Source organism: Schistocerca gregaria, chromosome 3 (assembly GCF_023897955.1).
Source record: "Schistocerca gregaria isolate iqSchGreg1 chromosome 3, iqSchGreg1.2, whole genome shotgun sequence".
Lineage (NCBI taxonomy): Eukaryota > Metazoa > Arthropoda > Insecta > Orthoptera > Acrididae > Schistocerca > Schistocerca gregaria.
Window position 1 is genome coordinate 582,293,397 of NC_064922.1, and position 25,646 is coordinate 582,319,042.

General features: G+C 36.7%; 1 protein-coding gene across 1 annotated transcript in view; it reads left to right on the top strand.

Moving 5' to 3' along the window:
* The first annotated feature begins 1,593 nt into the window (after positions 1-1,593).
* Positions 1,594-25,646, top strand: part of LOC126354571 (uncharacterized) — a 51,613-nt gene continuing 27,560 nt past the window's right edge. Inside the window, exons 1-2 of the mRNA XM_050004316.1 lie at positions 1,594-2,605; positions 18,571-18,701. Of these exons, the coding sequence (XP_049860273.1) occupies positions 1,807-2,605; positions 18,571-18,608 (837 nt within the window). The 5' untranslated portion in view covers positions 1,594-1,806 and the 3' untranslated portion in view covers positions 18,609-18,701. The remainder of the gene's footprint in view (positions 2,606-18,570; positions 18,702-25,646) is intronic.

Genomic DNA, 25,646 nt, shown 5'->3' on the forward strand with positions numbered 1-25,646 from the left:
GTTAATTGGGGATCAATGAGAAAGCCCAGAAGTTTAACATCTGCTGCATTAGCCAGTTCTCCGGTATTGCTGAGGCTGCGTATCATCCTCTGAGTTTTTTTCTTCATTAATTTTCATTTTGTTCATGATAAACCAGGCCTTAGCTTTATTGAACAATTCTTCTGCTTGTTGGACTGCCTGTACAACATTTTCTCTTTTTGAGAACAAGGTTGTATCATCAACAAACTGCAAGGTGTGCCCATTGGAGCGTATATAATTTACGAAGATAAGAAACAGCAGGGGCCCTATTACTGATCCCTGTGGCACACCATGCTGTAGCTTCTTCTCATCTGTATCAGCTCCTTGCACGGAGACAATCTGTCGTCTGTTTCTCAGGTAGGATTCAAGAGTTTGCAGGCCAGATTCCCCTATACCATATGTTTTTAGCTTTCTGAGTAGGGTCTTATGTGGAATGCAGTCAAATGCCTTACTAAGGTCACAGAGCACTAGTGCTATAGACTCTTTGTCTTCAAAACCCTGACTTATTTTTGTAACTAAGTGAAGTAAAACTGTTGTTGTTGACCTGCCCTTCCAAACGCCATGTTGCGCATCATAAAAAATGCTATTTCCTTCAAAGTAACTTAATAGTTGTCCTTTCATTACAGACTCCATCACTTTCACTAGTACTGGTATTATATATATGGGCCTGTAGCTTGACACTTCACGTGGACTTACTTTTTTGTAAACAGGCACTGCGCGTGCTACTTTCAGGAAGTCTGGAAATTCTCCTGCTCGGAGGCTTTTATTTATTACTACTGTTAATGGCTGTGCAATTTCACTGATATAGTTTTCAACATAGCATTTGCGAGGTGTATCTCTTCGATTGCAGAAGCATGTGTATATCTATATTCTTCTATTAGATACATAACATTCTCCACAGCCCACTCCATCCCTCATGGCACTCATTTCACCGACTGATCGACAATAAAAGTGGACAAGATAGCAGACGCAAGCTTTCTGTATTGCTAGCGCCAAAGTGGAGAGGGACACGAACTACCTTTGATGGTGCGCACAAAAATCGAGAACCAGCGGATGACAAGCCAAATTCCAAAACATTAACGCGCGGGGCGAAAAGCCGTTTGCGCACGCGCTTCTGCCGTTAACGCTAGAGAGAATTCTCGTTCACTGTTGCACGTTCGCTTGTGTTCGCTGCAGTGTAAAAGTTGCTTTAGGTGCAACGTGTAATAGGGGCATATATTAGACATGTGCCGGGACAGCTGTAAAAACGTTCTTACAGGGACCTGCAATTTTTGGTATTAGGGAAAGAAAATTTTTGCGATTCAAAATTCATGACGAAACAGGTTATGTTTCATTTTTTATACTGTACGTACAAGCTCATTACGGAAGAAAATCTTTAGATTTTTGACGTCATTGGTCAGTTTAGTAAATGAAGAGCGGATATTATGCGATGTTGGAAAGAAGCTGCTGCGCAACAATATATACTCTCCACGTGGAGTCCATATCTCTGGATAAAGTTAGTCGTAATTGAAAACAACATAAGGAGGAACATGTAGTTGGGATGTAGAAATTGAAATCGAAATCACGGGTAATATTCGTATCTATACAGATCTCACCTGAATTTTTGGTGTGTTTTTAGCCTATTTTTCCGCCTCAAATATTACTTTGAGTTCGCTGTCGTCTATTTTTATTTAGATTCAGTAGCTTTGAAACAGTATAATTGATAGAAGTCGAAGCTTACACAGTGCTCCTGTCGGATTTGCCCAGTTGTTTGTAAAAAAAATAAGTTGTTCAGGTTATGAAGCAAGTATGATTAAACAGCCTGTAATAGTAGACGTTGGCACTACCAAGCATGAAAGCGGTAGAAAGAAAACAGCGGTTGGTGCTCGTCCAAGATCGAGGTCAGTCGGGAAAACGAAGTTGGAAAGCAAATCCGTTAAACAGCCATTTAAACCTTATATTACAGTAGACGATGAGACACTTGATGGGGATTCACTATCACGAAAGCACTCTGCCACCAACAGTCAAGTTAAAAAATTCATTTCGCTTCCATCTTCCACTGTAATGGATGACGCTAGTGGTCTTGCCCCTACGATGGAGAACAGCATTTATGATAGCAAATATCGTCGTCTTAGGACTACCTCGTTCAATGCGTACAAGAGCAATACTATTTTGCATAAAACTACTTCCTCCAGATTATCCACTGCAGTGGATGCTGGTGTTAATAGACATTTCGAACCTAAAGTCTCACAATACAAGATTGGCGATATTCAGTCATATAAACTGCTTGACGACCTCGACATCACCGATGAAGAGGCAATGGATACTGAAGATAGTGAGGCTACAGATGATCCTGATGAGAATGATGATGCTGCTGAGGCGCCGTCAAGTACCGGAGATGCAGAAGGAGAAGCGACAGGCAATACAGAAGGAGAAGCGACAGGCAATCCAGAGGATGTTACAGACGAACAAAATGAAAACGAAGATGGACAACCCGGTCCTCCATCTGGCTATAAGTCTGGGTCAAGTGATTCTGTAGAAGATGGAGAAACAGCTGGTCATATAGTACTAGTACAGTTTCTGCTTCTGGCTTTTGTGTGTAAAGCAGGTAAACATATTAAACCTTTCTTCATATGCCTAACTCTCAAATGTAGATAGAAGATTTGATTCCTGCTTTTCTAGAAGTAAAACAAATTTGAGTTGATCTATTACTATTTAACTAATAACATTAATTTTCCTTGGCATGGTATAAAAAATTTTTAATGTTATATTTCTGTGTTTATATAGTTTATCATGCAAGCCTACCTGTCAACACTTTTGTCATTATTGACACTTAATTATAGATGCCCCTAAGTAGTAGATGACACATTAGGCCCAGTTCTATAAATAGCTCTACATTTTATGACAGTACTACTGTACCTACTGGTATAACACGATTTCTTCAGATGATGTTTCCTTCAGTTTCATAGATATGTTTTTAAATATATAGTATCTGTAGTGGTTGTACTAGATTTGTAGTACAAATTTTTATGAAATCCAAATATGCAAGTGACTAGCATGTACCAATATTTTCACAGAGTAAATATATATTGTTTTCAAACAATTGTTATTTCAATTGCATGAACTGGTGGTATTGTATGTAACTGAGGAATGATTTTCATTTCTTTTTAGGCTAATTAAAATGATTCAATGTGGGTATCCATATTGTACCACTAATTGTGAAACATGAAAAGAACTATCACATGATATGTAATATTTCTTCTCAAGAAACTTTAACATAATTGTATATGTTTAAAACTATAGGTACTAGCACTATGTTTCAAATGTAAATAGTATTTTAACTAGTTGCTTAGCTCTCCATTTTTTCATGTATTTAGCTATTTATTTATGGCTGTGGACCATCCTGTACAATGGTGCTCGACAAGTTTACCTGAAGTTTGAAAAATTACAATTTTCAAAAATTTGTAACTACATGCGTTTATCAATAAAATGACTGATTTCTTCAAATAAGGCCTCTAAAATACAAGTATCTAAAAACATTTAATATAAACATAATTTACATACATACTTACCAATGATTAAAAATCAATTTATGCTTTCTAAAAGTTTTTTTTACGTATTTGCACAGTTACATATGAAATGTTACACTAATTTTTTACTTGAAGGTATTCTTTAATGCTGTATGTACAAATTTTAATCAAGTGATATTTTAGTTTATTTTTAAAAACAGATATGTTTTCTATTATCTTTATATAGATTGGCAATCTGTTGTATAGAAGGCATCCTGCTTTAGCAGATTCTTTTTCAGTTAATCTGTGTAATTTCCTTCAATATGATAATCATTTTTATTTCTTGTACTATAGTTATGGATATCTCTGTTTAACAATGAAGCATGGTTAATTTTTACAAATATAATTGTTTCACATATCTATAGCGATACTCCTGTTAATATGTTTTGTTCTATGAATTTATTTCAGCAGGGATGTCTAGGAGATAATTTTGCTACGCATCTTACAGGCATCTTTTGTAGGTTTAGTATTCTTTGTATGTGCACATTTGCAGATTTTCCCCAGACCAGAAAACCATATAAAATTTGTGAATGCACTAGCCCATATTGCTTGTTCGTAGCATTTGTGTGTTTATTGTCCTCAACATTTTTCTCATTAAAACATACTGGAACACAATTTATGACAAATATTAGTTGTATGCTTCTCTCATGCCAAGTACCTATCCACCGTCACAGCCGGGAATTAATAAATTTCTGTCTCTTTTAGATCCAAGTCTTTATGCTTGATGACAATATCGTTCAATTTATGCGTTTTGTTTGCAGGTATTTGGGTATATGTGGTTTTATTTGTGTTTATAAAAAGATTATTTCCTCTGAAATATTTTTTTACATATTTAGAGAAGCTTGCTTTTGTAAGTCGTCTGTTGAAACACTACTTATACCAAATGAAGTGTCATCTGCATACATTACAGCATTTCCACCTACTATTTTGATCATAACGTTTACACATAAAATAAAAAGTGATGCACCCTGCATTGATCCATATTTAATGGATTCAAAATTTGAGTAGACATTTGTAATAGTATTGTTCAGATTTTTGATTTATTCCTAGACACAGTTGTCTATTTTCCAGGAATGATTTTATGATGTTGATTGTGTTCCCCCTTACACTGTAGCACTTAAGCTTTCCTAATAATGTGTTGTGGCATACAAATTCAAAATGTTTAGAAAGGTCAAGAAACATAAAACATACTTTCATTTGATTATCTAGTGTCATAGTTATGCACACTATAAATTCAGCTATTGTTGTATGGGTTAATCTACCGATTGTAAATCTATGGTGGGCATCATTCAAAGCATTGCATTTTTCTATAAAATTTACTATTCTGTCTTTAATTCACACATTCTATGATTTTAGAAAAGGCTGGTGTAAGAGGTATTGGTTGGTTATTTCCTGGTTCTCACTTGCTGCATTCTTTGAAAATAGGGATCACTTTACTCATTTTTAACATGTTGGGAATATTCCTTTTTCTGCAGTTAAGTTTATGAGAAAAATCAGAGGCCTTACCACATACTGCAGGCAGCATTTAATTAGTGTAGTAGATATACTGTGTGGCCCCATAGTATTTTATGTTTTTAATCAGTGTATTATTTTTACTAATTCAGGTTCATTTGTTGGGAGAAGGAAAAAACTTGTCTAATGAGGAGTGCTTTGTATCATTTTGTCTCAGGAGAATTTTGCTTTCTTAGTTGTTCACTACCTCAACTTAATGTTGATTGAAAATATTAGTGACTTCTTTAGGGTCCCTGATTTCCTTCCTGTATTTCTTTATAGTTGTATTCACACTGTTGTATCTCTACTGCATATTGTGGGACTATTTGCTACTAGATTTAGATCATAAGTGTTGGTTAGATCTCTGAAACTCCTAGTATAAAAGCTTTCTTTCAGTGTGTTAGTATTTATATTAACCACTACTATTATGCATGTGAATTGCCTAACAGCCTTGGGTAACAGAACTTCTAGTTCTTTTCGAAAACTATACCCCTAAAATCAAACACTTTCATCCTTTGAATGTTGTCTGTATTGCTACTGATTTGAATAGCATTTCTGTACAGTTGTCCACTGTCCATGGTTTTTACATATACTGCACATCCTCCACCTTGATGTTGACATTTTTGAATCCTGCATGTTTCTTTGTCTCTAAATATGCACTTGTACATATTTATAACAACATGAATTGGAAATAATATATATTACAGATCATCTAATGCACTGAGATTCAGCAACTTTCACTCAGAGTATAGACACAGATTTTGCAGCTGTAAATTTTGGAAAATTATGCACTTATTTTGTAACAGAAAGGGACAAATATACAATGGAAAAGTATTTGAAAACCTCCCTTGTAATACATACCATAATACGAGGATCGTTAAATAAGTAATTCCCCTTTTTTTCAGAACATATTTATTGTTAAAGAGTCAGAATTTAGTTACAATATACAACAACATGTCTTGCCCATGTCCTATTTTTCTACTTTGTCTCCATCACATTCTATGGACGTATGCCAACATTGTGGAAGAGCATGTATTCCCCTGCTGGTAGAAGCCCTTGTTCTGTAGGCATAGACATGTTTTCGCTGCGTGACTGACACTCTCATCATCTTCAAAGTGTGTTCCCGTAGGGAATCTTTAAGCTCCAACAATTGAGATGAAATGGCCTTTCTTTGAATCTTGTGGCCCACTTTGAGCATTTGTGGAACCCATCATGAGCACCTCTTTGAATATCTGAGAGTCTCGATCATTGCAGATGCACTTCCACTGCTGACCGACAACTGCAGAGCCAGTTGTCAAGTTGTGATGTGCTGGTTGGCATGAATAATGGCATCCAAGTGTGGCTGATCATGGAGCTTTGTTTCTGCATTTCCTGAGGCTGTAACTTTCTTTACCCATCGCCCAACTGTGCTCCTATCAACTGCAGCATCACCATACACTGCACGCAAATGTTTATATGGAAGTTCACCACAGTTTCTTTTTCTGCACACAAGAATTCAATAAGAGTATGCTGCTTGTAACGTGAGTCATAAGTGATGCCATTTGGCTATGGCTCTGCCATCTGCCAGAACAGTTCAAAACTTCACTGGTGCACAGCATACTGGTATGAAAAATCCAAAGAAGGGCCATTCATTTTGCCTTCTCACAAAATAGGGGAGAGAAGGTCACAGATATGATAAGTGACCTGGGATGTAAATATTGAAGGGGAACACATTTTTCATAGCAGTGAAATTTTTTCTTGGAACTTAAATCAACTACTTTTTCCTCCAAATTGCAAAAGATTCCACTGCTTCCCACTCACATGTGTATTGTTATAAAATAGAGAAATCACAGCTTGTATCAAAATATTTTTTCTCACATGCTATTCAAGAGACAAAAATTGCGTAAAAAGTTTTGCAGCACCCTCATGACTAGCATAGTTTGTGTTTACTGATTCAAAACCTCTACTCAATACTATTTTGACCATTCATGGAAGGGAAAGTGCAGCTCATGTGTTCTATAAAGTTTGTCAGCTGCATTGAATGATCATTTCAAGCCAAGTTGTACACACATTGTTCTTTACTGCAAGAATTGTCAGGAACATGGAAAATATCCCACCAAATTGGCTTACACCTCTGCCACAAGACACAAAATATTCAAGGGGTGCCTCACAATGGTTGGCTATGATCAACAACAGCACCTGATAACTGCTTCAAATGGCTCTGAGCACTATGGGACTTAACATCTGTGATCATCAGTCCCCTAGAACTTAGAACTACTTAAACCTAACTAACCTAAGGACATCACACACATCCATGCCCGAGGCAGGATTCGAACCTGCGACCGTAGCAGTCGCGCGGTTCCTGACTGAGTGCCTAGAACCGCTAGACCACCGCGGCCGGCTGATAACTGCTGTCTACATCTATATGCATAGGTGTCCCAAAGAGAGTGGAACAGAAATGCCCAGTGCCATGTTACAGGCAACAAGAAGCACTATACTGACCCAGGTAACATGCTACACATACACTTTGGCCACTTAGACTTCCATTACAAACAACAGTACAAATCCCTGAAACTGTGATGTGTGAAGGTGTACAACAGAACACCTGGAATAACAGAATCAGGGGCAGAAACATTAAGTTCTTGTTGTCAGTGAGTACAGGAGTTGTTTGATGTATTATCTGTTCTATTTTATTCATAGAAGACTGTGAAAGCAGCAAGGTACCAATGCACATCTCAAGCATGCGTTCTCACAAGTACAGCCGGAAGGTGGGCTGTCATGCTTTTGGCCTTTTGTCAGTGTAGCGGATAATTTGAAAGGTGTGCAGTGATTGCTCATAATCAATATTTTTAAGACCTGCAGAATTTCAATGATAGTTCATCTTATAAACATTCAGTGCAGTGTCATAGGCCTCTTCCCACACACTGGATGTCCTAAGGAGGGCTGCCATTGAAGTGTGGATCAGTCCTGAGCAGCCTCTACCTTGTGGACTGCATGCCAACAAAAGTCCCTGGATATTAAAACACACATGGTGGAGCAATATGGTAGTGAATGCTACACAGCAGTGTATTGTGATATCACAGTTGTGCAAAAGTGTCCATATTTTGAACAGAATGCTTTTTTTTCAGTAAAGGTTTTTTTTCCATCTCTGAAGACATAATCTTTTATTTCTTGCACCCTTTTCATCTAACCCTCTGACACTTGTATGTGAATAGTAATCATTTAGCTGTAGATGTGAATGTAGATGTTTCTTTCCTTTCTTTCCTCTTACAAACTATAAAATTATGGTTGCATTAAAGCATCTCTGTCGCATCTGTCCATTCTACCAGTAAAGTTTTCCTGCAGACCATGTTGTTCACTCAGTTTTCTTAATGACCATCTATTTTGTATTTTGTTGGTCAATTTGATTCATAATGTTCCTCTATACCAACCAGCAAGCACGTGAATGTGTATACACCATTGTGCCTCTGCCACATATTTGACCTGTGTAAGGATGAAGAAAACCATAAATAATTTTTTTGTCATGGAGACAAAATTAGCAGAGGCAAGTGAGCAGGACCCCACTCACCAACAAAATTAGCAGGGAGGTGTAGATGGCCAGCAAATATTATGTCACTACTCAGTCATCTTTCAATAACTGATAGTAAATCTTGTTCAGTGCAGAACAAGGGTATTATTTTTTTCCTTATCCAACAGACCTTATAAGTTAACATTTAGGGCCTCCTCCACACAGCCGCAGGGGGTAACCCACATGAAGAGTTTGTTCCAGCTTTCCATATATTGGTGGGACGCAATAGGGATACTGAAAATACTGTCTGTGGGAAGTGGACAAAAAAATCAAGTATTAGCTGTACAAGACTTTCAAAGAATGGGATGGGAAAGCCATTGGGTAAAACGTGTACTCAAGCATGGCTAACATTCTGCTTGAGCACATATTGGGCATTGTAGATCAAAGACTATGATTCTGCCTTATGCAGTTTTGTTGTCAGTCACTGTCTTCGCCTGACCAGCCAAAAAGGAGGATAGTGCTCCAGTCTGAGTATGTGCCTTTAGATGTCATTCAGAATGATCACTGGTAGTTATGATTAACCACAAGGGTAACCACAGCTTTGTAGTTTCTTACTATTGACACAATAGTTGTAGCAAAAATGCTTATCTTTGTTCTTGCAGGCCAGAGGATGCAAACTCAGATTTGCCAGTCATAATCAAGCTGTAGACAAACTCCACTGATCCACTGATAGCCATTTGGTCCCAAATGCCCTTCCACCTAATGCACTCTTCCTAATGCAGTCACCAGCAACACTGCCGCCCCTGCACTTACCAGCTTGTATTAACCAAACAGATACAGCACCACTGTTGGACAGTACCTACCATTTTGCATCCTACAACTATCACAACCACCACCATTGCACCTACATGACTATTCCCTCCTCTTTTCTTAGAATCACCTTTCATCCAGAAGGGCAGCAAACTGGACACCATTTTATCAGTAACTGCCACCACAACACACTTTCAGCATGTCAAAGCAGACATAGAACTACCAGATTGAGGCCATACTGATTGGATACTAGGAGTGAGGGACTGGGAGTTTTGGTTGGGCATTTCAGACTGTGCCAGATCTGGTGGAGGTATTCTTGTGTATTTGCACTACTCGTTGCAATACAGTCGCTTGTGATGGACAGAGCCTCTTGATGGATTGTGTGTAATCATCACCAGAGCAGTAACTCACTTCACAGTTTATTTTTATGCTGTCTTTGCCCAGAAAAACTGCTCATATGTTTACTGGAGACCTGGAATTTGATCAGAATTTCATTGGATGCTTAACAATACTGCTTGTGATGATCACATTGCATTTTTTACAGATTCCTTTGTGTTATTTGTCAGATAGACATTACCACTGGTCATACCAGTCAAACTTTTCTTGGTCATGCAGTTGTACATTTTAGTGCTGCTTCTTATGAGTTGACATGTTGATCAGTTGATAAAGTCCTGGGAGGCAAGAACATCAATTAACTCAGTAGAGAATGGATAACTGTGAAAATGATTCTAGAATGAAGTGACATTGCAAAGAAGTAGATTAAACAAAAATTAGCAAACATCTTAATAATTACATGATCATGTGTTTCAGTTTGTTTGAATTTGAGAAAGTTGTGACGTATCAAAAGTTTCAGTGACAAAGATACCTATAAAACACCCTGAGAGCTACTGAATCTATTAAAATAATGGGATCAGAACATTGTTCAGTATGGTTTTCAATAATTGACATTATGTTTCAAAAATAATACTACACTTACACTTCCAAAACATGTCCAAGCAGAGACATGGAAGCATTTGCATATTCACTTTAATGATACATGCATGTTAACTATCGTGTATAATAAGAAATTTTAAAGAGAAATGCCAGTGGGACTGAACAACAATAGCTGTGTCTTTGGAAAATGTGAAGGTACTCAAGAAGCTATGCTGATGCTGTATAAGAAATAAGAAAAAACATCTTAATATCTCGAACACCTATGACAATGTGAAGTGGAGCAATGGTATCGAAATTTTGTGGTAGCAAGAATGAATTATAAGAGCACATGAATAATTTACAATATTTTGTCTAACCAACTGATTTCATTAAAGAGGAAAACTAAACATTACACACAAATATTGCAAATGGTAATGACAGGAATACTATTTAAAAAGTTAGGATTATCCAAAAGAAAGCAGCTCTCTTGAATGTATGAAATCAGGCAGCATCAAACATTGGCCTGGAAATAAAGAAGAAATTTGTAAACTCATACATTGGAAACATGACAGTTAAAAAGCTCTGAGAATTGAAGATTGGGAGCTTGTGTCAGTCAGAAATGTATATTGTTTCTTACTAAAAATTTTACTGATGACTGCCGAGCTGTATCTTTGGGTTCTCCTTAAGCGTTGCTATGAATAATCTGCCCTACTATGTAACTTTGTATTTCATCTGTTAAATGATTATAAAACTTAAATTTTCTGTGCATAACAATATTTCAATTCTGCTTAAGATATTGCTGGAAACATCTGACTTTCTCTTGAATTAATTAGCAACAATGAACTGCTGTAATGAAATATGAACTACAAATATCAAACTTAAATTCATATTGATTCCAAGATTAACTGTGAAGGGCATTTTTAGCTTATCCACAAAAAGATCTCACAGAAACAAAGTTCCTGTAAGCAGTTATTATCTTCCTGTGATATATTTCAAAGGTTGCCAATATGGGTACTTTCTACTTATCTTAATAACTCATTAAAAATCCATATTTTTAAACAGCTCATATACTGTGAACAACTTCCTTTACTGGGAAAGTTCCAGGACCGAATTTTTTTTTTTTAAATTTTGATTTTGCAATAGTAAAGAGGAACAAATGTGTTTATGTTACCTCATATGTGCAGGTCCTTGAAATGATCTTGGCTATGTTTCTTTGCAAACTCACTAGATGGCAGGGCAGTGCTTACCAACACACCATTTGGGTTCTTTGCGCATTAGTTACGGTGACATAATGGGTGCTGATTGTGAGTGAAGAGTGAACATCAAGTTCTGTGTTCAGCTCAGGAAAACCCCTAGTGAAACAAGGACCATGATTAAGCAAGTATATGCAGGCAAGACACTTTCAAGAAGTCATGTTTTTGAGTGGCACAGAAGGTGGAGATTCAGTGCAAAACAATCCCAGAGCTAGTCGCATGTCTACAGCACATACTGATGCAAATGTTTACCATGTAAGGCAGTTATTGCTAGAAGACTGCCATGTAACATGTGTATGATTTCAGAAGGATTTAATTTGAATTCTGATGTGTCTCATAAGATTTGACACGAAGATTTAGGGAAACTTAAACTTAATGCAAAACTTGTCCCTCATACACTAACAGATGAACAAAAAATAGAAGGTTGAAGAATTTCTGAAGAACTACTGGATAGAGTGAGATGTAATCCTACATTTCTGTCAAAGATTATTGCTGGGGATGAAAGTCGGTGCTACTGGTATGACCCTCACGTGAAGCATCAGAGTGCTGAATGGTGGAGTCGTGGGACAGCGGCCTCGAAAAAAGTCAAACGATTGCCTTTGGGAACAAAGACAATGTTGATCGCATTCTTTGATGGCAAAGTATTAGACCACCATGAGTATGTTTTCTCTAGGTAAAACAGCAAACCAAACTTTTTACAATGAAATCTTGAAATGTTTGCAACGAGCAATTCAGTGTCGCCACCCCGATTTATGGCATTCTCAGGACTGGTTCATACTGCATGACAATGCAAAACCTCATACCACTTTATTTCTTACTGAATATCTGGCCAGACATCCTCTTATTCCATCCCACAGTATCATTTCACCCAAACTCTCACCTTCTGATTCTTTTTTGTTTGTGTGAGTGAGAAGCTGGCTGGAAGGGAACCTTCATCAGGATTTTGCAGACATCCAATGGGCTGTGGCAAATGAGCTTACAACCATCACAGCTGAAAATACTCTGCTTTGCTTCCAAGACCTCCAGAAACATTGGCAATTGCGTACAAATAGCCAAGGAGACTACATCGATAGAAGCTAAGAAAAAACCTGTCCTGGAAATTTTCTGATGAAGGGTACTTGTCCTTTGATACCCTGACATTCCCTTTAAAGGTCTCAGAGCTCTAACAGTTACAAATCTCTACAGTTGTGTTTGAATCCTGTGTAAGGAATGAGATTACAAAACATATTGTCATGGAAGAAATACTTCACCACAATACAGAATTTCTACATCTTCAAGGTGGCTCAGGAGGAATGGTCAGTATTCATGGATGTGATGGGAACAATCATTTGAAGCAAAAAATTCTTGTAAACATGAGCTCTAAAATGCACTATGAGCACTTATTCATCTTCAGTACTGTGAAAAATAGTCTTCTATTACAAGCTCTTTGTTTTGCGTATTTTGGGTGCAGGCAGTAAGGACCAAAACATGAAAAATTATCTAGTAAATCTGATCTTTAAAATGCATACCTTAAAGTGCTATGAGTAGTTGTTTAGTAGAAGATATATGTTTCACAGTAACGAAGATGTACGAGTCGTAGCTCTTAAAGTAGACAATTTCATATAGCGGAGATGTTGGTCGCAGACAGGTGCAACAGAAACACTATATGTATGGTTTCTAATTCAGAAGAAGGCTGTCTGTTGGACGTGTTTAGTAGTTTTTTTTGTTGTGCCTGTCTGCTACTCATCACCTCTGTATAGTGAGTAGCAATCTGCCCCTTTCATAATTGTCATTAAAAGGAATAAAAGGTCTACTACATAGGTATCACTAATAAATAATCATCTAAACTTGGAAAGTGCAAGATAATAACAGCCAAATTTAAATTACAAGACAAAGGTTGCAATTACCTATGTGCTGTATCCCATAAAGGGTTAATCCATGGATTTCCAATGTTTGCTACATAAAGAGAAGTATTATTTCTGAAAGCATTGAAAGGTATGTTACTCGAGATCTGGAGTGACATAAAAAAAATCCATTTTGTTGTAAGCTACGTAGGAGAGATACAACACAATGAGGTATGTTACAGCTGGAAGATTCTGAGACAGTTTCTAAATCCAAAGATTGGAGTGAAGGTGTACAAAATAAATATATTCTTAGAATTATTTAGCTCAGAACCATACAATAGTAGTTAGAAAGGATATAGAGCTTTTGTTGAATGCCAATTGAATAAAGCAAAATATTTGAATGAACCTATTACAGAAGGCCATTTATTAGATGTGCTTATTAGTAAATGGTTCAAATGGCTCTAAGCACTATGGGACTTAACATCTGAGTTCATCAGTCCCCTAGACTTAGAACTACTTAAACCTAACTAACCTAAGGACGTCACACACATCCATGCCCAAGGTAGGATTCGACCCTGCGGCCGTAACAGCAGCGTGGTTCCGGATTGAAGCGTCTAGAACCGCTTGGCCACAGTGTGGCCAGTGCTTATTAGTAGCTTGCCATGGAGGGTAAAGGATAAACCCTTTGGTAAAGATTGGGAAAAGGTATCAACATTATTAGAGAATTTGGAACAGATTGATACACTTGATAAATTATGTGACAAATGACAAAACAGCAATAGCTCAAGTAATAAAAGGTCAAATGAAATAAAGGGGGAAAGTCACCAGGTTATAGAAAAAGCAAAACATTATCACAGATATAATAAGACAGGATACCAATGGAAAAATAAGAGACAAGATAAGGAACATTCAACATAGGTATTTCACAATGGCAAGATGGAAACCACAACACTTATAGGGTGTGGCTCGGTTCCCAGAAGGAGATACAGATGAGCCACATAATAGTGAAACCGTGTTATTAAGGTTTAACAGTAGTCTGCTCTATGTAATGAATTACTAGAGAAAAGGGAAGAAATAACTAATATAGATGATTAATATGAGAGTGCAATGATCGTTTAAATTTAGTGGAAGAAACAGTAGATGGCAGTATTGAACAAGTTGTTGCTTTTAGTTCAGCGCAAGATAGTACAGTGGATGAAGAACATGTTAGAAACAAAGTTATGAGAAACATTAGATAATTTAGAACAGGTGATAATTAAGAATGTGAAAACTATTACAATAATCAGAAATGACATGCAAGCATTAGACGAATTACAGGTTATGGGGAATCCTCTGATGATAGTGAAGTGACTCAACATTTAATAGGTAACAAACCACTCTCTCCTATTAGTACTTATACATTGACAGACTCAGGTGCTACTGACAAATTGTTACCATCTGTCATCTGTTACTAATGAGAACATGCGATCTTCAGCTACCACTAAGAAATTTTCAGCTACTGTTTGTACAGAGCTTTTAGTAGCATTTGCTGCTAGTAAGGATTTGCTATCTTCAGTTATTACTAACTGTATCTCTTTGTACATTGTTACCAGTACCTTATTGACTGTTATAACTTCTGGAAGGTTACTAAGCTCTTTCATTACTAAGAAGTTCTGACTGAAGATTTACTGCATGGTGCTATTTCCAATAGCTCATATTACTGCTATACAAATTGAAGTTGGAACCTCATTTCATAACTTTAAGGATAAAGGATCCACCTATGCATAGTTACTTCAACTTTGACTATATCAAACATGAATTGAGTATACGGTTGAAGAATTTGTATTTTGGACAAAAGATGTATGAGCTCCACATACAGAAGCATTATTACTTTAAGTTTGATTAATATCATGAAGAAAGCATTCATAAGATTTAGTATGTGTCAGCATACTGGTACACTGCCTCAGGCTGAGGAGAGTGGAAGACACTCTCACTGGCATATATTTTTGTAGCATAAATTCGTAAAGAGACTAGAATTATTACAGAACATGATACACCAACACTGACAAGAAGTGTTATTGAATTTAATGCAGATAGAATGTGACAGGTATTATGAAAAGCTTTACCAGTTGACTAATATGCTATTTCAAAATTTAGTATATTGAATTATCTCCAGGGTCTTCAGACTATGAGGGGGGGGATAAAATGTTTGGCTTCACAAAGATTTAAGACTGTGTTTATTTTTGGAAGCTTCATAGATAACAATACATTTGTCTTATTAACTGTAAGGGATTGAGAAGTAATTAGATAATTATAGTGGGAAGAATATGAGTAAGTAACTGCTAGTACATGAAGGGGAAGGAAGTTTAGCTATATATGAAATGATATTTAATTTTTATAAATTTTGTATGTTGGTCTAGAGATCTCTGTGCCCTTGCTAGAGTGCAGCACCTACTAAGGTGTATTATGATGGACCGAATAATGTCAAGATTTCTGAAGAATCGTAACATTAATATGGAGGTTAAGTAATGCAAACTAGGGTGTATGGTTAATGAATACTGTTAAGATTCATGAGGAATCATAACATTAATATGGAAGTCAAGTAACAATTTTCTTTTTCTCTTTAAGGGGCGAGCACTTATGTGGCATAGATTACTGTAGTATGAAGGAGTGGGTACTTATGAGGAGTCAGCCAATATTTAATGTTGTTTTCGTACCCTTTACCCTCGGTGCAAGGAAGAACCCTTTCTTCACCTGCTGGAGGGCACTTATTTAATGTGCAGTTAAGTGATATTTATTTGCTGCTACAGGAATTGGCCGGTTTCTGGTTGGAAATTCCTCAGATAGGAGACTCCACCAGAAATATTAAATCTTCCAGTATGAGAAGCTTGCTATAATTTGATGATGTCAGTCACATAACAAGTTTACATTAAGATTATTATCTAAATAAATAATGGTATTTTTCCAAAAACAAATCACGATTTAAGATTACATGGCATATAAGTTAGTGTATTTTATAATGGATTTTGTTAATCTATTAAATGACAAAATTGGGTGACAGTTTATAATGTTTTATTCCTTTGTATCACAATGAATATGGCACAAAGCTTTCAGCTCTGCATGGATGTTGTAAGGAGCACCTCAGAATAAGAGATGTCGTAGACTGCCAATGAAAACTACATGTGACAATGTCATTGTCAAAACTTGTACAGAAAAGCTTTTAGCTTGTCTCAGTATTAAAAGTTGCTCTGATATATCCACAGAGATGTAATACATATATTCAGTGTCATCTAATTCTGTGGATAATTATTACAAGTATGTGAAGTAGTTTAATAATGAAGATAACAAGGAATATAATTGGAAGAGAGGTACTTAAAAAATAACAAATGTTCATCAATAAGACTCTGACGCATTGAAATTCTAGCATAACAGAAAAACAGTTTGAGAGTTGCTAAACTTAGTACAGAAATGCTCTACCTCTAATATTTTCTAAATTATGCCTTTTTGAAATGATACATCTTACATGATACATCTTACATGATACATCTTACATTAAGTGTGCAACTGCGGTGTGTCAAACTTCCACATATTAACTCATGCCAGTATTATGATGTTAGTTACACAGGGCGTCTCTCCTAAGAGTTGTCAGGTACATTTTCTCTGGTGTTTCAGTAGATATTGGCAACACTGTTTTCGCACTGTGTAGGTGGAGTCAGCCAAACAAATACTGCTCATTTCATCTTTCATGCAATGCACAGCATCAATGGAAAGTGTTGGTTTGTTTCCTGTTACAAACAAAATGATTAAAAAAAGTGGAATTTTACACACCCATTCAACTGATCACTCCTTGTTTAGTCTAGTGTGATATTCAGTTTAGCATTTGTATTAACAGGGACAGTAAAGCATAAGTACTCCAGCAGCAACAGCAACAAGCTGGCCCGTGCTGACTGCTACCACCTCGCAGCAGCGCACTGCTCAGTTGTTGCTTGAGTGCTGGTTTATTCCTTGTGTTTTACTGTTTCTGTAATACATATTGATAGAATGAGTAACACAATAGACTATTCCAGGAACACTCTATTTAAAAATCATTTTGGTTACAGTATGTAACAAACCAACAATTTCTATTGGCATTGGGCATTGATGAAATACATGATGAGGAGGATTTGTTTGGGCTGACACCAGGTAGATGTTGCAAAAACAAAACTGAAAATATCTGCAGAAACACTAGAGAAAAATAGGAGAGACACCCCGTATATTCATTAATTACCCCAGAATATTGACTAAAGGCCATTTCTTTGTCTCAAAAATCCCAAAATCCCAAAAGCTACTGTTATGTGGTAAAGAGAAAGACTGCAAAAGCTTCTTTTGACTATGTAATACTTGCCACTGGAAGCAGATATACCACCATGTTCTGCTCCTACCTGCACAATTTTCATCATTGAATAAGACTCAACCTCAGCGCAATGACAACTGTACTGTCAATGGACAAACACAACATTTGCCTGGCTAATTTTTCTCTGATGTCCTAAACAGTTCATTCAGTGCATAAGACTTTATTCAGCTGTTGCGTCAAATGGTACATCATGACCTCTAGTAATTTCAACAAGTTTTCATTTTTCATAGTATCATTCAACAGACACTGCAGTCATGACAGTCAAGTAAGTAAGATTACTTGTTCTGAAAAAAGTTTTCAGTTTTATATGTACAGAACACCTACCACATTCTCAATCAACAGACTAGATCTAGCTTTCATGAAAGCAGAACCTGTAGCATATATTGAGATGAAGAGTACACATGTGAGATGAAGAGCACATACATGCAACATTCAATATTATAGTGACAGTGTCAATATCCAGCTTGTCATTGAGAATACTGAAGCTCTAAAAAGATCCTTCAGTAGTTTCAAAATGTCAACAACACTTTGAATTAAAGTTGATGATAACAAAACACAAAATTTACACTCAATTACTCCCTGAACCTTCCCAGGAATTTTCAGACAATGAAAAACATGAACTGAGGCTTCTGCAATCAATGTGCTATGCTGTATTTTGTGGTGATTGATGGTGATAGTTGTCCCCATGTACTATAGGGAAAATGATTTTAATGAGCTTCTGAATATGGACTATTCTTGTGTATTTATTTGTCATATGACTGATTTCTTCCTGTAGCACCGGAAAATGCTGTAAACAATAGAAAAATATTGATTGTTTATTTTGTGCAAAGTCTTACAATGTCTTTTTTTGTTCCAGTTTCCTTATTCTTCCAGCAACACAAATGCACTTGCTGACTGTGAATCTACAACAACCTTCCAAATGGAATATCGAACAAATGCTGCATACCTGTAAATCTCACATGTCCTTCAATAAACATCTTATCTATGGTAAATATGTTAATGGATAGTCTGCATTCAGTATAAATGTATGTTTAAAATGTTACATTGATTAGTAGTTACATTCTGCTTTTACAGTTTTATTACGCTCTTTAGTTCATCTTCTGCAGTACGCACTCAAGTATCAGCTCATGACTATTTAGTTGTCGTACTATCTGGCCAACTTAATCAATACTGCAATAATACATGTCCATGATAAAATGAGGATTTATTTATTGTGCATACTGTACTTTTCAAAGCTTTAGCATGTGGCACTGGCTACAATGCTGCGTGACCTTTCAAAATGTTTTGTGCGTCTTTTGTGCTCCTATCACATCTGGAATTGCAGTAATAAAATCCATTCCATATTGTTAATATTGGATAAATTACCAGAACCACTCTTCAATAAACTATAGTATGAGACCTCTTCCAGCATTCAAAACAACAATGGACACATGTAGAAAGCAGCTCTGTTGGAAACTGTGTGTTCTTTGTTTCTTCAGTTACATATCAGACATCAGAGTGCATGCATTGTTAAATTATTGTTTTGTTTAGTTCTTTATGTTTTAACCGAAGACTCCAAAATGGGTGAAAGAAACTTGTTCTGACTATAGATATGAAGCTGCGTGTTGTAATGTGACTGTTTCTTGGGCTAGCAGCAAAAACTGTTACTTGGAAGTCAGGGGGAAGACAAAATACATTTGGAGACTGGAAGAAATAGAAAAGTAGTTGGCTTACCAAGCTAATGGAAGTAAAATAAAAGTAATGAAGACAATGTTGAAAGGTAAGCATAAAGAAATTAAGGAACTTTTATTTTTGTGACATGAACATATAAGGGCAAAAGGTTTGCCCTGTTAGGGGGCATGACGAACATATAAGAGGGAAACATTTGCCCCTTATGGGGCCAATATTGCAGGAAAAGCATTGCAATTTCAGTGGCAGGATTCAGAATTTACTGTCACTGTATGGTGGTTGGATCAGTGGAAAAGAACATTCAATATTCACCAGATTACCATTAGTGGAGAGGCTGTATCTAGTGACAAACTGGCTGTGCCATTGTTGAAAGACTATCTTTTGAAGTTAATTGATGAGGAGGAAGTTTCTGGTGAAGAGTTGTACAATTACGTGAGAGTGGTTTAAACTACATGGTGCTTCCTACGAAAAAGCTTGCTTGAAAATGGGCACTCGGATACAAAAGAAAGTCAGGAATGACGTACCATATTGTCTTGCAGTAATGCAAATGGCAGCCAGAAGCTTTGACTTACATCAATAGGGAAATCATGAAAACCTAGAGCTTTTGAGAACCGGAAAAATCAGGAATCACTGCTCCTATACTACAACCATCAAAAGAAAGCATGGATCAATTCAAAAATCTTTAAAGCCTCATTCCACCGGCTGTAGAGAAATATTTGAAAGATAACAATTTGTTGGAGGAAAGCTCTGCTGCTTCTTGATGATGTGCCTTCACATTCTGCAGTGGTGAACTCGTAGTCGCAGAAATTTAAACATTATTTTACTGAAAAATGTGACTGCTCTTTGTAAGCCGATTAACCAGGGCATCCTTGAAATGCTAAAGAAGTAGTGTGTAGTATCACTACCAACTTCTTAGTTCATTAAGATCAGATATTGATGATAATGAAAACTGTGTAACCATTCTGCAGAGGAATGGCTTGGTAGATGTCACAAGATGGTTGGTTGAAGCTGGGAAGAAATCCTGAACATATCACTTTTAAAGTCTTCAAAAAATTTTTTAGGCCATGAGGATGGACATTTTAACTTTGAATCCGTGTGTGAAACTCAAGTCAGAGATGGAAATGGTGATACTGTCTATCACTCAAAAATGTATCAGCCCCTGAGGATGTCAATGCAGAAGAAATCACAGAATGGATGGCAAATGATCTAGTTGATGAACTAATTGATAAATATATTGCGGAAATAGTGAGGCAGGGGGAACTAACATAATAGGATGAGGCAGACTTAATGAAAGAAGAAATCTTATTCAACGTTTGGAAGGGTTCAAGATGATTGAGGCAGCACTGCAGTACATCAGTGAGCAGATGGAAGCAATGACAGCTGATATCATCTGTTTGCGAAAGTGGAAGGATATTGCAGTGTGAAAGAGGGCCAAGGGAGAGAAACAGTTGTCTGACAAAGACTTTTTCAGTGCCTCAAACCTGAAACTTTCACAATGGTTTTTCACGTCTGAAATCAGCACTTTGTTACAGGATCATTTGGTAATCGCAAAATCATTATGGAGATGATAGATAAACTACATTGGAAGGCTGTACAAGAGAGATGCTCAGTAGCTTGGTACGGGCTTTTGTTGAAATTTCGAGAACATATCTTCATCGAGGAGTCAAGCAGTATATTGCTCCCTCCTACGTATATCTTGTGAAGAGACCATGAGGATAAAATCAGAGAGATTAGAGCCCACACACAGGCATACCAACAATCTGTCTTTCCACGAACAATATGAGACTGGAATAGAGGGGAGAAACGAAAGAGGTACTCAAGGTACACTCTGCCACACAACACTGGGTGGCTTGCGGAGTATGGATGTAGATGTAGATGTAGATGTAGAATTTTTGAAGGGTGCAGAACTTACATAACAACGCAATTATAATTAACATGTATTTGAAATAAGTAAAAAATAATTTAAAAATCAAGTTTTTGTATAAAGAAAGGGCATTTTGATGGTAAGTTTGAGGTTGGAAGAGAGGATTTATAGTACTCCAACCTACCTGGTTTGTTTGGTATCCTGCTAGACCTTCCACTACATTAGGCCAGATAGTCAAGAGTCTACTGTACTGTAATTACATTCTTAGCATGCAAGATGACAATTCTTGAACTATGACAGAGGATCTCATTATTATCCTGTTATGCATATTTTTAAAAGAAATTTCTTAAAGTTACTGTAACAGACTGTCTATAGTTTAAGTAATTCTACTCAACAGTGGGAGATTCTGTAACAATTCATTTTAACATAGTTTTAGGACATGGTGCTGCTAATTCACAACATGAACCAAGAGTTTATTGGCAAAGATTTCCATTTGAGCCCAGTTTATCAACACTGTAAACATTTTCGAGAGCATAATCTTCTTCCATCAATACATCCCTTAGTTAGATTTTGAAAGAATTAGCAGATGGTTTTTCTCCATTTGCAGCTCACAAGTGCCATGTCTTGACTTTGACATTTGAACCAGCTCGTGTTTGCTTTAAACTTCAATGACACTCCAAGATTTTCATTAAATTGATTTGCCTTTTCAAACAGAATGTGTCCAGAGATAGGTTCTCATTATGATCTTTTTTTGTGTAGACCACTTGTAAGCATCATCATCTAGATATGTTTACATGACAAGCTTCATAGTTTTACAACTTGTCAATCCATCAGTAGAATCAAGTTTAGATATAAAATTTGTGATGCACATTTTTTGCTTTTTATATCCACAACTCTCAACTCACTAACCTTATACTCATTAGATAACATGGTTGTAGATCCATCTTCCTCGAAACATTTATTAGTCTCATATTTCTTTCTCATAGAAAGAACAACACATTTAAGTTTAGGTGTTTTATATCACAAGTTTCCATCGTGTGCCAAAGTTGACACAAGTGCAAATGGCTGCTATTTTGGGTGTTGGTGTGGTGCTGCTGGGAAGGGGGATGGACTTCTTTGGATAATCGATGTTCTACTGTAATAGGGTTGGCAGTGTGAATGTTTTATAAAATTTCAGTCATTTTTCATCCTATGTTTTATGCTTTAAAGTTCTGTTAACTGTTCCACAGATATTTTCAGATCTATTCAACTTAATCCGTGTATCTTCCTTCATATTCATATGATATTTTACATCTAAGATAATTAAAATATTCTACCTCTTTTACTATTTTTTCATTAACTACAATTTTAATTCTCACTGAATCATGTCTATAAACTGCCATGAACTTAAATTTATTAGAGAATACATTCATATTATATTCTGTACATGTTTTATTCAGTTCATAAATTGCTTTTTGTAAATTGTCTTCTCTTGAAAAGAATCAGGCCATCAACATATAGGAGTGATTTTAACGATACAGAATTGTTATGGTGTATCCCAATGTTTATCCTAGAAATTCACCTGTTCTTGCATCATCAATGTAAGTATTGAACTGTGTGATTTTTAATATGCTACATATGCAGCTAATATAAACTGCCTAAACCAATAGAACAACTTTAGACCTACTTCTGTCAGTATGGGAATGATTTGTCATTATTGAGTGTACTCATTTTCTTACCATTAAATTAAAAGAACTGTGAGACAATTTCTCTTCTCCCCATTTCCATTCCAGAGGCACTTAAAGTAGTAAAGGAGTTTTGCTATTTAGGAAGTAAAATAACTGATGATGGTCGAAGTAGAGAGGATATAAAATGTAGACTGGCAATGGCAAGGAAGGCGTTTCTGAAGAAGAGAAATTTGTTAACATCGAATATAGATTTATGTATCAGGAAGTCGTTTCTGAAAGTATTTGTTTGGAGTGTAGCCATGTATGGAAGTGAAACATGGACGATAACTAGTTTGGACAAGAAGAGAATAGAAGCTTTCGAAATGTGGTGCTACAGAAGAATACTGAAGATAAGGTGGATAGATCACGTAACTAATGAGGAGGTATTGAATAGGATTGGGGAGAAGAGAAGTTTGTGGCACAACTTGACTAGAAGAAGGGATCGGTTGGTAGGACATGTTTTGAGGCATCAAGGGATCACAAATTTAGCATTGGAGGGCAGCGTGGAGGGTAAAAATCGTAGAGGGAGACCGAGAGATGAGTACACTAAGCAGATTCAGAAGGATGTAGGTTGCAGTAGGTACTGGGAGATGAAGCAGCTTGCACAGGATAGAGTAGCATGGAGAGCTGCATCAAACCAGTCTCAGGACTGAAGACAACAACAACAACAACCTCCTAATTAGTTATGTGATCTACCCATCTAATCTTCAGCATTCTTCCATAGCACTGCATTTCAGAAGCTTCTATTCTCTTCTTGTCTAAACTATTTATTGTTGATGTTTCACTACCATACATGGCTATACTCTGTACAGATACTTTCAGAAAAGACTTCCTGACACTTAAATCTATACTCGATGTTAACAAATTTCTTTTCTTCAGGAATGCTTTCCTTGCCATTGCCAGCCTACATTTATATCCTCTTTACTTCGACCATCATCAGTTATTTTGCTCCCCAAACAGCAAAACTCATCTACTACTTTCCTAATCTAATTCCCTCAGCATCACATGATGTAATTCAACTAAATTCCATTATCCTCTATATGTTTTTGTTGATGTTCATCTTACATCCTCCTTTCAAGACACTATCCATTCCATTCAGCTGCTCTTCCTAGTCCTTTGCTGTCTCTGACAGAATTACAATGTCATCGGCAAACATCAAAGTTTTTATTTCTTCTCCATGGATTTTAATTCCTACTCCAAATTTTTCTTTTATTTCCTTTACTGTTTGCTCAGTATAAAGATTGAATAACATCAGGGATAGGCTATGACCCTGTCTCACTCCATTCCCAACCACTGCTTCCCTTTCATGCCCCTCGACTCATAATTTCCATTGGATTTCTGTGCAAATTTTATATAGCCTTTCGCTCCTTCAGAGTTTTCCAGTCACTATTGTCGAAAGCTTTCTCTAAGTCTACAAATGTTAGAAATGTATATTTGCCTTTCCAGAATCTAATTTCTAAGATAAGTCGGAGGGTCAGTATTGCCTCACGTGTTCCAACATTTTTACGGAATCCAAACTGATCTTCTCCGAGGTCGGCTTCTACCAGTTTTTCCATTCGTCTTAAAAAAAATTGTGTTAGTATTTTGCAGCAATGACTTATTAAACTGAAATTTGAGTAATTTCTGCACCTATCAACACCTGGTGTCTTTGGGATTAGAATTACTATATTCTTCTTGAAGTCTGAGGGTATTTCGCCTGTCTGATACATCTTGCTCAGCAGATGGTAGAGTTTTGTCATGGCTGGCTCTCCCAAGGCTATCAGTAGTTCTAATGGAATGTTGTCTGCTCCCAGGCCCTTGTTTCGACATACATCTTTCAGTACTTTGTCAAATCTTCATGTAGTGTCACATCTCTGATTTCATTTTCATCTATGTCCTCAAGTACATCACCCTTGTATAGACCCTCTACATACTCCTTCCACCTTTCTGCTTTCCCTTCCTTGCTCAGAACTGGTTTTCCATCTGAGTTCTTGATATTCATACAGGTGTTCTCTTTTCTCCAAAGGTCTCTAATTTTACTGTAAGCAGCATCTATCTTGCCCCTAATCATATATGCCTCTACATCCTTACATTTGTCCTCCAGCCATCCCTGCTTAGCCATTTTGCACTTCCTGTCGATCTCATTTTTGAGACGTTTGTATTCCTTTTCGCCTGCTTCACTTATTGCATTTTTATATCATCTCCTTTTATCAATTAAATTCAGCGTATCTTGTTACCCAAGGATTTCTGGTAGCCCTAATCTTTTTACGTACCTGAACCTCTGCTGCCTTTACTATTTTATCTTTCAAATCTTCTTGTACTGTATGTCGTTCCCCCTTCTTGTCACTCATTCCATAATGCTCTCTCTGTAACTCCTTAAACTTCTGGTTTTTTTTCAGTTCATCCAGGTCCCATATCATTAAATTCCCATTTTTTGCACTTTCTTCAGTTTTACTCTACAGTTCATAACCAATAAATTGTGGTCAGAGTCCACATCTGCCCCTGGAAATGTCTTACAGTTTAAAACCTGGTTCCTAAATCTCTGCATTGCTATTATATAATCTATCTGAAACCTTCCAATGTCTCCAGGCCTCTTCCAAGTATACAACTGTCTATCATGATTATTAGACCAAGTTTTAGCTATGATTAAGTTATGCTCTTTACAAAATTCTACCTGGAGGCTTCCTCTTCCATTCCTTTTCATATTCCATTTCA